We start from the raw sequence: 14,234 nt of genomic DNA on the forward strand, positions 1-14,234 counted from the left end.
GGGGGCCACTTGTTCCTAACCCTGACTTAACAGAAACACTACCAACAAATAGGTAAAATGGAAAAAAAGCTTTAATGGGATTGCTGTACTGTGGTATCGTGTATGTTACAAAACAGCAGCGGTATACCCAGTGCAAGTGGTTTTGGTTTATTCATTTTAGTTAAGGCACAAGTATACAATGCCTAGGATGAAGTAAAAACCCTTTCTAGGGAAGGCTGAAATACAAAGCTTGAGCTTCTGAAAGGTCAAACTTTTATTTGCAACTATTTGCTTATATGTAACACATTAGAGGACAGCTTGTAACCTTAGGTCACACACAGAGAAGCAGCTGAAGGAATGCTACTGTAAACCCACAAAACACAGAAGAGGAGTATGAGGCAGAGAGGAGGGCATGCACAAAATGCTTCTGAAATACAAAATGAGACGGGTATGAGTGGTGCAGCTAACACAAATAATCTAGACTAGATGACAGGAGTCTGAGCTTAGAAGAACTTGTTTAAATAAAGGGGGTTCCAGAATGGCTTAGAAAGTACAAGAGAAGCACAAGAAAAGGTGAAGTACTATTTATTAGAAGTTATTCTGCTATGCTTTATTCTATGAAATTCATTTTCCAGTATGAAAGTATTTACATAAGACACTCCACTTAGCCTCTATTGATATTGCCAAAGTCTTATAGAAATAGCACAGGTGAATAAATTGAGAACCTTCACAGCAAGGAAAATGCATACCAACTTGGTTCTCAGCTGTATGACATTTGCTTTATATAGAAAGACTACAAGAACACAATATAAATTAGTTACAAAAAGGTGATACTGACAGCGCAGCAACTCAATTTGCTGAACACAAAAACCACAAGCAGTGGCTATTACAGCCATGCAGTTTTCATTGTGAAAATTTACATCTTAGATGACATCCGCTCCACCTTGCTTTAAGATGCCTGACATTGTACTCCCGTTCTTGGACCCTCCTCATCTTCTTCATATGCTTCTCCTGCACTGTTACGGTAGGTTTGCTCATTTGGATCAAAATCTTCAAGGTCTACCTGATCCATCTCATCTGTAACCATAACATCTTCTCGTGAAGGAAGCAGAGCCTCCAGCAGAGACAGTTTCTCCCTTGGGAGCCAGTAGTGCTCTGGAAACTGGACCTACAATGTTACATATTTTTTAAAATGAGTATTTATTCATGTGCAAACATGAGTATATTGGCTACAGAAAAGCATGCAGCTTACCAAAAATTGTATGATCAGGCTGCCTTTGTCCATTGGAGATTTGTAGACAGGCATCCCTTCGTTGTAGATACATTTTAGGTCACCATGTTTTATCACTTCACCTATGGAGGCAAGAGCTGTAAGTGGGCTGCTGTGATGGGATAGGCATTTCAGCCACACGAGGCAGGGCTGTACACTGTGTTCTCATGGCACCTCAGGGAGATTGTAAGCAGTTCACAGCTAAGACCTAAACCCAAGCTGTACACAACTAAGGCCATTTAGACTACTTCCCCTGCTATAAGAGAAATCAGCTTTTCTTGGCACAGCCTTCAGGCTGAATGAACAGATAATTTAGTAGAATTAGGATTCTTTCCTCTTTAATATCTTCCTGGCTATCCACCAGCTGGGGCTGATATTAAGAGGTATTTGACAGCTTTAGGTATAACTCTGCATGTCTTAGAAAGAGTAACAATAACAAAGAACCAACTAGGTTAAGTGACTGCCTCATGAACCTGTTGCATCATCTGGTTAGAAAAAAAACAACCCAAATAGAACAATCTCCCCCAAAAACTCCAGTCCACGTATAATTAAACCAAGTAGTTTATGTAGTATTAGTACTCTTAATGACCTACCTGGCCTAGTAGATATGACAAGAACTCTGTTGTCCAGAGTTTCAATTGTCTTTCTGAAACCACATAAAGCCTCTGAGAGTTGAATTCTCATTTTTGTGATTAAGTCATGCCCTCGTCTCTGAAAGACACTGTGATCCTTTTGGTCAAGCACAATTATAACATCGCCAGGCTCCAAATCAGGCTCCTGGTCACCTTCTCCATGAAATACTATCTTCTGACCATCTTTCATACCTGAAGAAAAGAAGCCCATTTATTCTCTGCAGAACTATAGACTAGTATTGACTATTATTTGGGAACCAATACAAATATACAGTTCTTACCTTTATCAACATGAACTTCTATGATCTTTTTCTCTCTTACAACCTTACAGCCATTGCAGTTGTCACATCTGTCTTTTGGATTTATTCTTTCACCTTGGCCTTTGCACTCTGGGCACACAGTCTGGATTTGCTGCACCATGCCAGGTCCGATCTGCTGAACTATAACTTGCATCCCTCTTCCTTTACACACAGGACATTTTTCTACTGCCCCTCTCTTTCCGCCATAACCTTTGACAAAAGAATTAAATTGCATCTCAGTCTCAAAAAATTACAGTAGTCAGGCTGGAACTCACTGACTTCAAGAGCATGTTTAGGGAAACTTCAGAGTAGTTCAGTAATAGAATTTAGCTGCCATCACAAAACATACCCCACAAGCTGGAGGTTTCTACAAACAAAATGTTTATACAGCTTATTGTATTAGCCTCTGCCCCACCCCCCCCAGTAACTTCTGGTTTCCAAGGAACTGTCAGCATACCAAATTCAAGACATAAACATTCCACTAATACTTGGGAAAGAATCTGCTTACGAAATATTTAACAGAGTACTAAGATATAAGACCTTATTAAAATTTACCTCAAAGAGGACCAGTCTAGGGAGTACTTAGTAACTGTAAAATTACTAGCATAACACAAGCTAGTCTTCCACCCGCAGCAATTAAAGAAGTTTTACAGAATAAATATTTATATCCAAGTTCTGGGTGAAGATAATTTTAATTTAGGTACCCCTAACTGCAACTCACAGTGGGTTTTAGTTTGCAATTAGAATAATCACTTTGTAACACTGTCGAGAGACTTACTTTTGGATAAGCATAAGTAAGAATTAAATACCCTGGCAGACTTTCAGGGATCAGGCAAAGAATGAAGACATAAAAAAAGTAAGAAAGCATTCAGACTTTCTTCTCAGCCTCAGACAAGCCACACAAACAACTTGAAGAGGGATTTGAAACCACTACTTGTGTTTTTTTACCTTCACACTTTGCACAAATAACATTCTTTTGCAGTGCCAGTTTCCTTGTAATGCCATTATACAGGTCTTCAAGAGATACACCTAACTGGTGCACCACATTTTTGCCTTCAGAAAAAAAAAGGAAAATATTAATACTTGTTCAGCTCTTGTGAAGACAAATGTTCATGCAGTCTCACTGAAGAAATGCAGAGTTCATTCCAAACTTTGAACACAATTCAGCCCCCTTAAAAGCATGTGCAATTCCATCAGCTTCCACTAAGCTCCACCCATTTATTTCCAAACATAAAGGCTGAGCTGTAATTAAGCAAAGCATCATCAAAGCTACCCTATCCCTGCTCCTACTCCGAATTTTATAAGCTTAACTGAAACAGCAAGATGCAAGGACACTACCAGCTTCAGATCTGTCAATTTAGAAGTTGCTATTTATGCCTGCCTATGAATTTCCATGCCACTTCATAGCATAATTTCAGTGATTTTACAGCAAGTTACTACTTGCTCCTTTAACAGGCATTGGGCTTGGAAGAGACAAAAATCAGATCATGCTTTTGGGAGCACACTGTACTCAGTTCCATGTAATTTCTCCCAAATATTTTAATGGGATTTAAAATTACTGAGGTTTAAGTTGATGGTGTCCTTTGAAGCAAATTGCCCAAAAACATATGAGCAAGTGAGGCACAGATTTAGAAAAAAGGTAACTTAAACAGGTCTAAATCAACTGCTGACTTACTGATGTTTCCCCCTCCCCTACCGACTACCCATTCCCCCTTCAACAAAAAATAAATAGAACTTAGCAGAAAGATGGCTATGGCTAAGCCACGTTATCTACTTTATTAGACTCTTAATGCTAGAGTAACTAGAAAAATCATAGTTTACTTATTCTATTGTTGCAACAAGTAATATCCACACTATGTGCACTCAGCAGAACAGCAGTACCATAGCACAGGTGTTTTATGCTTAAGTGCATGGTTAGAGTTTCTAGAACTTGTTTAGAACTGTGTACCTCTTCTCTCTCTATTCATTCGGCCTCCACCACCAAAGAACATGTCAAAGATGTCCATGGGTGAAGAGAAGCTGCCGCCACTCAGGCCTCCTTCTTTAATAGCCTGCTCCCCACCCTGGTCATAGAGGTCCCTTTTCTTTGGGTCCGACAGAACTTCATATGCCTGGGATATAAGTTTAAACTAAAAAGAAAAAAGAAGCTCTGAACAACTATGACCAAAAGGAAAAGTAGCCCTCTCATATGTAACTCCATCTACAGATTGAGCCACTACAAACACCCCCTTGCAGCGTTTGTTTCCAAAAGGAAACTCCCTGGGTAACAGACTATAATAGTACACTTTTGTCCAGGAAAACCACCCCTTTCCTCCCTCTCCCCCCTCCTCCCATGTTTTAAGTGGGCTTAATTCAGTCACATCCACCTCACAAGTATACACCAACTACATTTTGCTGATTGTGGTAGTTGCAACAACCATTATAACCGCTAACAAATCCATTTAGAAAGGAATATGGTGCTATCCCTGAAGTCCTGCAGGTGCCCAACTGCTCATGGCCACAGCAGTGCTAGTCAGCCTAGAGCTACACAGGGATCCTCCATGCCTGCTGAGCTGGTACATCCAGCCACAGCAGAGATTTATGTGACCAGACACGGGTGTTGCTTACTCATCACAAACACAAGGACTCAGATACAAATCAAAACAATTAAGGAATTTTCTTAAATAGCTATGAAGAATTTCCTATTACTAACATTACCAACTGAATTTTTAAAAAGAATTTGTTATTACTGGAATGACCACTTCAATTTTAAAATTTCATTTACTCATGGCCATGTAAAGTGGTGTAAGCAAAAAAAGCAGGCCCAAAATAAAAGCAGAAAAGGTCGACTAAAAAAATATGAGCAGAAAAGGTTGCCTTTGACTATGTTACTGTTTGAGTTCCATAAATTAGTATTCTTGAGTCTAACATAAGGTAAATATGGACCTTCTATTCCTATATTAATGTATTAGTAAGCCAGCTTTTAGATAAACAATCTCATCATTCATGTTTTCCTTAGTTCTCCAATTGTGGTGCTCGTTTATCATCCAAGTCAGCACAGGCAGCTGAGCGGGTCTGTGCTGATAGCATGTAAAATAATTCTCTTGTAAGCAGTCCACCCACGTACAGCCCAGTGACTTCCCGGGTATAGTTACCTTGGACATCTGCATTAGCATTTTTCTCTGAAGAAAACCCATCCCGCACAACAGTGTTGGCAGCCGGATCCACTACCAGCCTTTTAAACGTCTGACAGCACAGTGGCCACTGGCACACTAGAAATCCTTCCAGCTTTGCCTGTTTTAACCAGCTCCTCTACGGACGATCTTCCACCGTAACTACAGGGAAACTAGTATGCGCCACATCAAAAAAAAAAGAAAGAAATGCTGCATCCCCTTTGCCACAGGCCTGCTACCAGGCTCATAGATCTGAACAGAGACCTAAAGTAGGGAGCCTTCACGTACCGGCACTACGCTCCAGGAAGGGCAAAGCAGAATTTGAGCTTAGTGCACGCTGGCTGTAACAACGGCCTGTCTGCGGGGGACCCGCGGTGCTTCCGCGGGCGGCCCTGCGCCAGCCTCCAATTCTCCCGGCAGGGCCGCCCACTGCGCGGCCTGGCGGCGCCAATGATGAGCCCGGCTCAGCCCCGGCCCGCCGGAGAGCCGGACGGGGCCTGCGGTGAGCCCGGCTCAGCCCCGGCCCGCCGGAGAGCCGGACGGGGCCTGCGGTGAGCCCGGCTCAGCCCCGGCCCGCCGGAGAGCCGGACGGGGCCTGCGGTGAGCCCGGCTCAGCCCCGGCCCGCCGGAGAGCCGGACGGGGGCCTACCCCGCGCACGGGCTGTAGGTATCGCCTGGAGCGCGGCTGCCTCACGGTGGGTAGGTGGGTGGCCCACAGGCCTCGGCCCAGCCCCGGCCCCCACTCCACGTACCCGCTCGCCCTCACTGGGGTTCTTGTCGGGGTGGTACTTCAGCGCCAGCTTGCGGTAGGCGCGCTTGATCTCCTCGGAGGAGGCATTGGGCTTCACCTGCAGGATGTCGTAGTACTCCGTCTCCTTCACCATGGTGGGTGCCTGTGGGAGGACGCGGCACGTTACCCTCGGGTTACCCTCGGCTTATCCCGCCCAGCGCCCCGCCAAGGGCCCGCGGGCCGCGCTCACCGCTGCGGTTACTCCGCTGCACAAAACGCCGCCACTGCCGCCGCCCGCTCCCCGATCCCGGCAGCTCCGCCTCTTCCGCAGCCTTTATAGGAGCCCCGGCCGAATCTTCTGGAATGACGCCGGGCGTGACGTCACGGGGCTGGAACGGTCTAGAACTGCGGCGCGTGACGTCACCGGCGGGGCGCGCGGGGGGAGGAGCCTTGGGCCGGGCCCGGCTCTGGCGCTCCGTGTTTAATTTGGGGCGCTCCGGCCGGGCGGCCCGGCCGCCTTCAGTCGCTCGGGCTGTACGGCTGAGGCTGCCCCGGAGCCGTGCCTGGCATTCCCTGAGTACAGCTCACACAAACTGTACTCCGGCAATGGGGTACCGAGCAGTTGGCATTGGATGGGAACTGTAAATTATTACCTAAGTTAATGTGGTAATGCACGTCTATTCTTTCCTCTTCTTTATTGCTTTTTGATGTATATGTGATACTATTTTTCAATAAAAATTCCAAATAATAATAATTTTATTTTATGGACGCTTTAGATGTACTTTCCATTACAGTTAAAATGTGGCTATTTTATGGAGCTAAAAATATATAAAAAAACTACCCAAAATTTTATATCTTTGTATTATAGACACACTCTGTTGAGTCTAATTTAGAGAGCTTCTACCTGTGTCAGCTTCAGACAAACCTAAAGCACCGTGGGCCCGGCAGGGGTGAGAGGTCCCTCCTGAGGGGCCCCTCATGGCAGCCGCCTCAGTAAAAAACTACCCGAAATTTTGTATCTTTGTGTTGTACACAGTCTGTTGAGTCTAATTTAGAAAGCTTCTACCTGTGTCAGCTTTAGACAAACCTAAAGCACCGTGGGCCCGGCAGGGGTGAGGGGTCCCTCCTGAGGGGCCCCTCGTGGCGGCCGCCTCAGTTGGTGCCCGTTTCTCTCCCTGCCCTGTGAGAGGCTGGCGAGCACCTTGGTACAACCTGCCCTATGCTGTGTGTTAGATCTTGTTCTGGTTAATTAATAGTAGGCTTTCCTGATGCATTGTTCCTCAGTGTTTTTTCAATTTGTAATTAATTGGGCTAATGTTGTACCCCTGCTCTGTATCTGTTATTTGCCTTTTCCTCAAGCCGACCTGCCTGGAGCAGACTTGGAAGCTGGGATAGTTTCCATCTTTCTCCAGGTAACCAAAGGTCCTCAAATAATTATTTACTGCTCAGGGGAAGGGAGATAACTGGTACTTGTGTGGATCTGAGCAATAGCATATTTTCCTAGAAGATGGCAACTTAATACTGAAAAATCTCAAGTGAAAAATACAGAAAAGCTGCATGACCTAAGAACAGATTTTGCTCAAACTTGAGTTGAATAGGGATGTTTACAAGCTGCTTTTTTATTCCAGGAAACAGTTCCTTATTCCCGGGAATGGTTTTATGAAAGCAGAGCATCTCCTGTGGTTATGATAGCCCAAAGGTTCCAGTGCCCTGCCCTGCCAACCACAGCCCAGGTAAAGAGTCAGGATGACTGAAGGAGAGGACCCTGTTGTGTTGTCTAACAGTGGGAAATGGGGAAAAACAAAAAGGGGGAGGGATCTGAATGAAAATTTGTCATCATTTAGAGCTCTGGTGCCACTATAATGAACTTCCTACTGTATTTTAGGTAAATACTATTAGAAGATTGAATTAATACAATCTACTTATATTCAGCATGTAAATTACTGAAGAAGGGGGAGCTAATTACAGGAAATCAACAGAAAATATCAATGAAAGGAACAGTTCAAAACCACAAGAAAGAAATCAGTGTTGATAACTATTATTTTCTCCAAGCATAATTATCAGCAGCTGAACATGTAAATCTGTGTTTTGCAATTGTGAAATTATATTGACAAGTAAATGCAGGAACTCTTCTCTATAAATATTTATGGTATGTTACTCTGTAGGCCAAGAGCTAAATATCTCCTCTTCAAGGCAAAGAAAAGGTTCATTCTCATAATGGTGTCTACCTTAAAGATAAATTAGCTATAATTTGTTGTTCTGAACATAATATTTCCTTTTAAGAAGAAACAGTAAATCAGTTTATAGCTTTGTAGTAGCTGAATGCTTTCATAGATGAGAAGCTTTCAAAGCACATAATGAATAAGAGATCCACATAATGAATAATAGAGATCCATCTTTAGTATGTCATAAAAACAGTATATTTCTGTGAGTAGAAATCCTCCTGTAGGTGTGCGTAGATACCGGTAAATGTAATAAGAATCTCACTGGTGGATGGTTTCTTACTGTTAACATTTGTTACTTGTAATAACAGCCAAAAACTTGGCTGGTTTGGATCTTTTCTTAAGAGGATTGAGCCTCCTATGTAATTTACTTTCATTTTGTTAGGGAGACCTATCAGGTTATGTTTAGATACATCTGCTGTATTTGTTTTCTCCATCTTTGGTTCCAGTTGGTGCAATCAAATCATTATTTATTCAAAGAATTAGTGGGAAAAGTAGTAAGGGTTGGTGTTTGAGATTATAAAAATAGGAGATACCACTCAATGGATATTCTTTGCATCATCATGTACATCTCCTACATCACTCTTGTTTGAGTGATGCAGTCATTCTGATACCTGAGGAGAATACAGTCCTACAGCTGTCTGAAGCAAGACACTTCCTATTTATCAATACTTTATTTATGTATTTGTGGAACAGAGTTAGAATCCTCAGCAGATAGTTTTGTCATGATCAGTAATAAATGTGATACAGCCTTTAAACATGCAGACATATTTCTCAGCAATTACAGTTGTGGTTCCTGTACTCAACCAGCCTAGGGATCAAGGGTGTATATGCCCAGCTCTGTTCCTTGTGGTGCACATCTTGCCTCCTAAAGTTTGTGGTTGTTGCTAACCAGCAGTTCCTTACCCATTTTTCAGATGAACAACAAATTTCTTTTACTGTACTTTCCCTTTCTTCCCTCCTGCCACATGTAACATGAATCACCTTGTTGCTTTTTACTTGCCCAGTATCAAATAAGCGTGTCAACAGGAAAACAAGCAGAGAATTTCTGTTCTCTGCAAGGAGGCAGGAATGGACTGGGAATGGGGAGTAATTAGATCTGGAGCCTGTTTCATTTAGCCACCAGAGGACTCTGGTTCTGAAGCAGGTTAGCACAAAACAGGAGTTAAAACTGCTTCCCCTCTGACCTTGGGACCATGCAGCATCTTTATATCCTACAAGAATTATGCATTTATCTTTTAATCCCATTATATAAATCACTGCTTGAATCTGCTTGTTTGCATTTTTTAACCTGGCTGTATTGCTATTTCTCATTCTTGTTGAAAGCAGGATCCTGGAGACACAAGTAAGAGAACAATCTGCTGAACTGCAGCTGCAGCTTCTTGCAGCACCCTTGATTTTTGTAAAGTATCAAAAAAACCTTTTATTACAAACACCAGAAAAAAAGTCAGGAATCTGAGGGATTGTCTCTTTTCAGTCACACTAAATCTGCTTAAAGAGCTTCAGTATTTCTTCTATAAGGTGAAATTTGAACCACAGCAGACGTTCCTTTGTGCTGAGCTGGATTCTTTCAAGCATCCACTCTCAAAAGTTAGCACAATTTCTACAAACTTCTTAGGGAAATATCCTTTAAGTAATATTTTTAAGCTATGATTTTTAGTCTTATTAAAAATGTATGTTAAACAATAAAGTGTGACAGTTTCATTTAAGGACTCTTTAATGGCCCTGGGGCCGTAATTATGATATGAAAAGGATATTTTCTACAGAAATAAACTGTTAGAAAAATATTTTTGCTGTAGATGGAAAGTAAAAGATTGGTATCTCCAGGAAAAATGTAAATGATGGCATTTGTTTTGAGCTATTTTAGGGTAGTGTGTAGTGAGTAACTAGCAGTCACAGGTTTGTCTAATCTGAATTCCTGCATTAGAAATAAATTAGTATGAAAGCATATGTGAGTTTAAAAAGCTGCTGCTTGCCTGAAGCTTTTCATTCTGGAATCTGCCCTCAGCATCATGTTCTTGGCCCAAGGTACCATAAATTGGTTGATCCCTAAGGTGTGTGTTTAGACTCACTTGTGTGGTAAGATTTAATGGAGGCTTTGGCACTGTAATATTTGAAGACATGTTTGGATTTAGAATTTTGCATAAACCCCCAAAACTACTCTCATTTGGTAGATCTGTGGAGTTTAATTATTTTTTTTACTTTAGCTAAAATGTTTTAGACACTGAATGAAGTTTTTAATTTTATGGGAAAATAGGAAAAAGAGCGAGCTGTAGATAATCACAGTAAATGTAGTTAACAGAACATAGCAGGCAGAAGGCTGCAATTAGTAGCAAGTTGAAAAGCTGACAGGCTCTAAGAAAACTGATATGAAATAATAAAAAACTATTAGAAGTGGTGCAATTTATGTAAAGAAATGTAACAAAGCCTTTGAAACAGGCTTTGAATAAAGGTTATGAGATGTTCTGCTGGTAATGATTGTGAGGTAAGGCTTTTTTTGATTTGGTTTGGATTCAGTGCTGGAAGATGGGAGGAACAATAGGACTACCAGTTTAATGTTTGCACCAAAAAGTATTGTTTGACATGATTTGTTACCAGTTATATGACTAAAAAAAAGGGGCCCTGTCATACAGTTGCTTAAACTCACTGGGATGACTAGCAAGGAGCATCCAGAATTAGTGCACCCCTCTGTTCATTTTAAGTAAATACAGGTTTTATGGTGAAACATTCACTTTCTTGCCTTACAAATAAATAGATGGGGGAGTACACAGCCCTGGGTAGTTTCACATTTCCATAGTCTTACTGTGAATTAAACCTGAAACATCCTGTCCCCAGCATGCTCCACTCACACCAAGGCTGGTTTGCCTTGCAGTGCTCTTGGTCACTGTTGGACCTTAGTAACAACATGGCTTTGGTTTGGCCTCTCTGATATTTCTGCTTGGGATCTTGTGACTGTGCAGATTGTAGTGACAGTGTCTTCAACTCTGAGGTTGCAAATTTCTGAAAGATACCAGTCCTAATTGCAGAGCAAAGGATGTGAACAGTATGTGAGCTTTATTTGGCTTTTATATTCCTTTATTGCTTAGTGAGCCTGTCAACGCCCAGAAATCTTATCCTGTAGCTGCAAAAAGCAGCCCATCCCAGCACAAATATTCCGTCTGGGTCTAGTGCAGGCTTGTGCAACTTGCATGCAGGTAGATTTAGGCATAAAAGGATCACACCATCTTGTAAGGTGCAGCATGTAGAAACCATTTCAAGATGAAGGTTTTTTCTGCTGAACTCCATGTAAGTTGCTGGCCTCGTTTGTTAGGATTTATTTCTTGAAACTTGAAGTCAACCTAGAAATGTACCAGGATGGCAAAGGCAGGTTCTGTGTCAAGCTATTACAGCTTGACATTCATGAGCCTGTTGTTCAAGTGACAAGACCACAGCTGGCAGTTGCAGGGAACACAGTTTATCACAATGATGTGAGTTTTCTGTTACAGTCACACAATAGAGAGTCCAAAGCAACTCTTCTCCACCAATTCCCACTGATAAATTCCCCTTACTTCACAGTCTGGCTTCCCTTCTGGCAGTAACAATCTGCCCTTGTTACTGGAGGAGTGATCTGCCACTGGAGAATGCTTGATTGTGTCAAAATAATTTGCTAACCATCAGCAAGTTTAAGGAAAATTATAGGAAAAACAAAACAAAAAAATCTTTCATAAATGCAGTGTATACAGAAGACAGATAAATTTGAGGTTATCTGTTTATTCACTGAAAGTACAAGACTTTGAGAATGAGCAGCCATTTCCTTCCAGGAGACCAGCCAGTTACCCAGCCACTAAACGCCAAAGATGCAACTCAATCAAGGTAATTAGCAGTTCTCTAATTGGTTTCCTTCATATAGCATCTAAAACACTTTAGATGACCTGAAGAAGAAAAAGAAGGGTTTTCTTGCAGCAGAGTTTTCTTTATCATGTTACTGGCAAGTTGGTTGCAAGGAAGAGATCTTGTGGCTTTCTGCAGAGAATTGTTCGAACAAAGGGTTCAGAGAATTATCCCAAAATGAAAGAACTAAATCAATCCTGACAAATAGAGTTTTGCTGCATATGATGACAAATTTTTACCATTGAAATACCCCCATTTTGTGTTCAGGTATTTTCAAATCAAGTTTCTGGTGATGAGAATAGAATTCTTAGAATCTCGCTTCAAATTTTTCTTTCATTTCAAGTTGCATTGTCTACAGTTATATGTTTGGATATGGTGCAAGGCACTCTGGAATACAATCCACACTTTCTACAAAGTTAATATTTGCTATCTTAGATACTCCTAGTCACTATGGCTCTCTTTGTACCATTAAGTAGAACATTTTAGATGATGTTCTCTGGCTCCGAAGGCCATGGCACAGCATGGCTTGCATCTCTCTTCCTCCTCCAGACAGGGTGGTCATTAATATCATCTCCAGTGACAGCCTCTGCCCTGCATTGTCCCAGGCAAGTGCCAGTTCATACAGAGCCATGCCAGGGAAGATGCTCAGAGCGGGTGGCTTGAGCCATTCTCTGGATTTTGTTTAGTTTACCAGTACAGAAGTAGCCTAAATAGCTGAACTGGTCTCTCTTACATCCTGGGAAGTAATTTGTTCAGTCATGTGTAGAAACTTCCATATTATACCATAGGCCTGCTCTGGTGAGGTGCAGGAAGTGCTGCTGTAGTTGTGGTGCTGGAGGAGGTGCTTAGCTGTTGCAGTGCTGGATTTCATAGGTAGAGTTGACTTTAAGGCATTTCCTAGTAATTTATCTGTGTTTTCTGTAAGAAAATAGCTTTGTTGAATGTTCTTTTTCAAAACTAGACTTAGTAAAATTAGAATTGCTTCAACTTGTGTGAATGAATTTGTGGAAATCTTGGCAAAAGAAAAGATTTGCATCTTAAAGCATTGGGAACTCATTAAAATTCTTCTCATGGATAATTAAAGAAAAGTGAATTAAAAAGAAAGTTTAACAGTAAGCAGCTCACAGGCACTGCGACATTTCAAGCATGTTAAAATCAGAAAGAAATAGCTTTTGTAGCAGTAGACTCCTCCTCTTGTATTACGTGTTGTTTTTTCTAACAAATAACCAGTTACTGTTGGTTTCTTTGGTTCTCCAAGTAGCTCATTTATGCCTGATCTGCACAGTTCTTCAGCATATTTGTGGCCAGCTTTGCAGGGTTTGTCAGCATGCCTAACAGTGGAGAGACTCTCACAACACAACTGCAGACTGAAAATGCAAGGAATGTTTCAGGAAGCTGTGAAAATGGGTAAAGTACCTTAAGCATTTATTTTAACAAACTCATATACCAATTTTCCCCAGCTTAAGTTTCTCTTGTACTGCTGTGCAGATGCACAAGAATTTTTCCTGGTATCTCTACTATCTAATGAAGAATAAGGTGTATCTTTTGAGGCTAGAATAAGAGAAAATTCTTAATGAAGATTATAAATAGGCTTATTCTCCTATGCTAAATCCTACTTTGACTTTAAACCTAATAGCATCATTGAGTAGGTAATATGTTGCTTGTATCTTATTGGCATGTAGGATACCCCTGTAGAATGTTTCTTTTATAGCACGGAGGCTATTTAGCCTCTTCTCTTCTGGATTTGAGGGAGTAATCCTCAGGTAATAATTGATCTTTGTGACAGACCATCTTCTTCCTGTCAAAGGCAACAGAACTTAACCAGGTAACCCATCTCTTAGAGGTGGGAGTGGGGAAGTCGGTTTTAGAGGAGTGTATTTTGATGTTTTTGTTACCTCTTACAAAAATAATCCCGCTGGCTGCTGTCTCCTCCCTTCTGTCCTAGGCAGCACAAAAAGAACACATTGTTTCTTCTACCTGTTGATCTATCACTGGAATGGTATCTTCTAAGAGAGAAATCTCCCCATCTCTAGAGTTTTTGGAAGTACTTAAGATTAGAACAAGACATCTCATGGGAAAT

The 14,234-nt window shown here is 41.6% G+C and overlaps 2 protein-coding genes across 4 annotated transcripts in view; one reads left to right on the forward strand and one right to left on the reverse strand.

Annotated features, from left to right (window-relative positions):
* Window positions 1–548: 548 nt before the first annotated feature.
* DNAJA4 (DnaJ heat shock protein family (Hsp40) member A4) lies at window positions 549–6,413 on the reverse strand. The gene is made up of 8 exons (XM_030955153.1): window positions 6,313–6,413; window positions 6,085–6,225; window positions 4,129–4,309; window positions 3,129–3,233; window positions 2,163–2,390; window positions 1,843–2,073; window positions 1,232–1,332; window positions 549–1,147 (listed from the first exon to the last, which is right to left on the reverse strand). The coding sequence occupies exons 2-8, from the start codon at window positions 6,214–6,216 to the stop codon at window positions 929–931; spliced, it is 1,197 nt and encodes a 398-aa protein (XP_030811013.1). The 5' UTR covers window positions 6,217–6,225; window positions 6,313–6,413; the 3' UTR covers window positions 549–928.
* Window positions 6,414–13,421: 7,008 nt separating this feature from the next.
* The window catches only part of ACSBG1 (acyl-CoA synthetase bubblegum family member 1), a 33,134-nt gene continuing 32,321 nt past the window's right edge, over window positions 13,422–14,234 (forward strand). For 2 of the 3 annotated variants that reach the window (XM_030955185.1, XM_030955186.1), the window contains exon 1: window positions 13,422–13,561. In XM_030955185.1, the coding sequence (XP_030811045.1) occupies window positions 13,482–13,561 (80 nt within the window). In that variant the 5' untranslated portion in view covers window positions 13,422–13,481. The remainder of the gene's footprint in view (window positions 13,562–14,234) is intronic. The other variant, XM_030955188.1, reaches the window with a different exon arrangement.

This window comes from Camarhynchus parvulus, chromosome 10, assembly GCF_901933205.1.
Source record: "Camarhynchus parvulus chromosome 10, STF_HiC, whole genome shotgun sequence".
Lineage (NCBI taxonomy): Eukaryota > Metazoa > Chordata > Aves > Passeriformes > Thraupidae > Camarhynchus > Camarhynchus parvulus.

Bases quoted from the DNA above. Each gene is read 5' to 3' on its own strand.
- DNAJA4 (XM_030955153.1), bottom strand. From the start codon at position 6,216: ATGGTGAAGGAGACGGAGTACTACGACATCCTGCAGGTGAAGCCCAAT. The intron at 4,310-6,084 runs GTACGTGGAGTG...TTTTCTTTTTAG, and splicing joins ACCCCAGTGAGGGCGAGCGG to TTTAAACTTATATCCCAGGC. The intron at 1,148-1,231 runs GTAAGCTGCATG...GTAACATTGTAG, and splicing joins GCCTGATCATACAATTTTTG to GTCCAGTTTCCAGAGCACTA.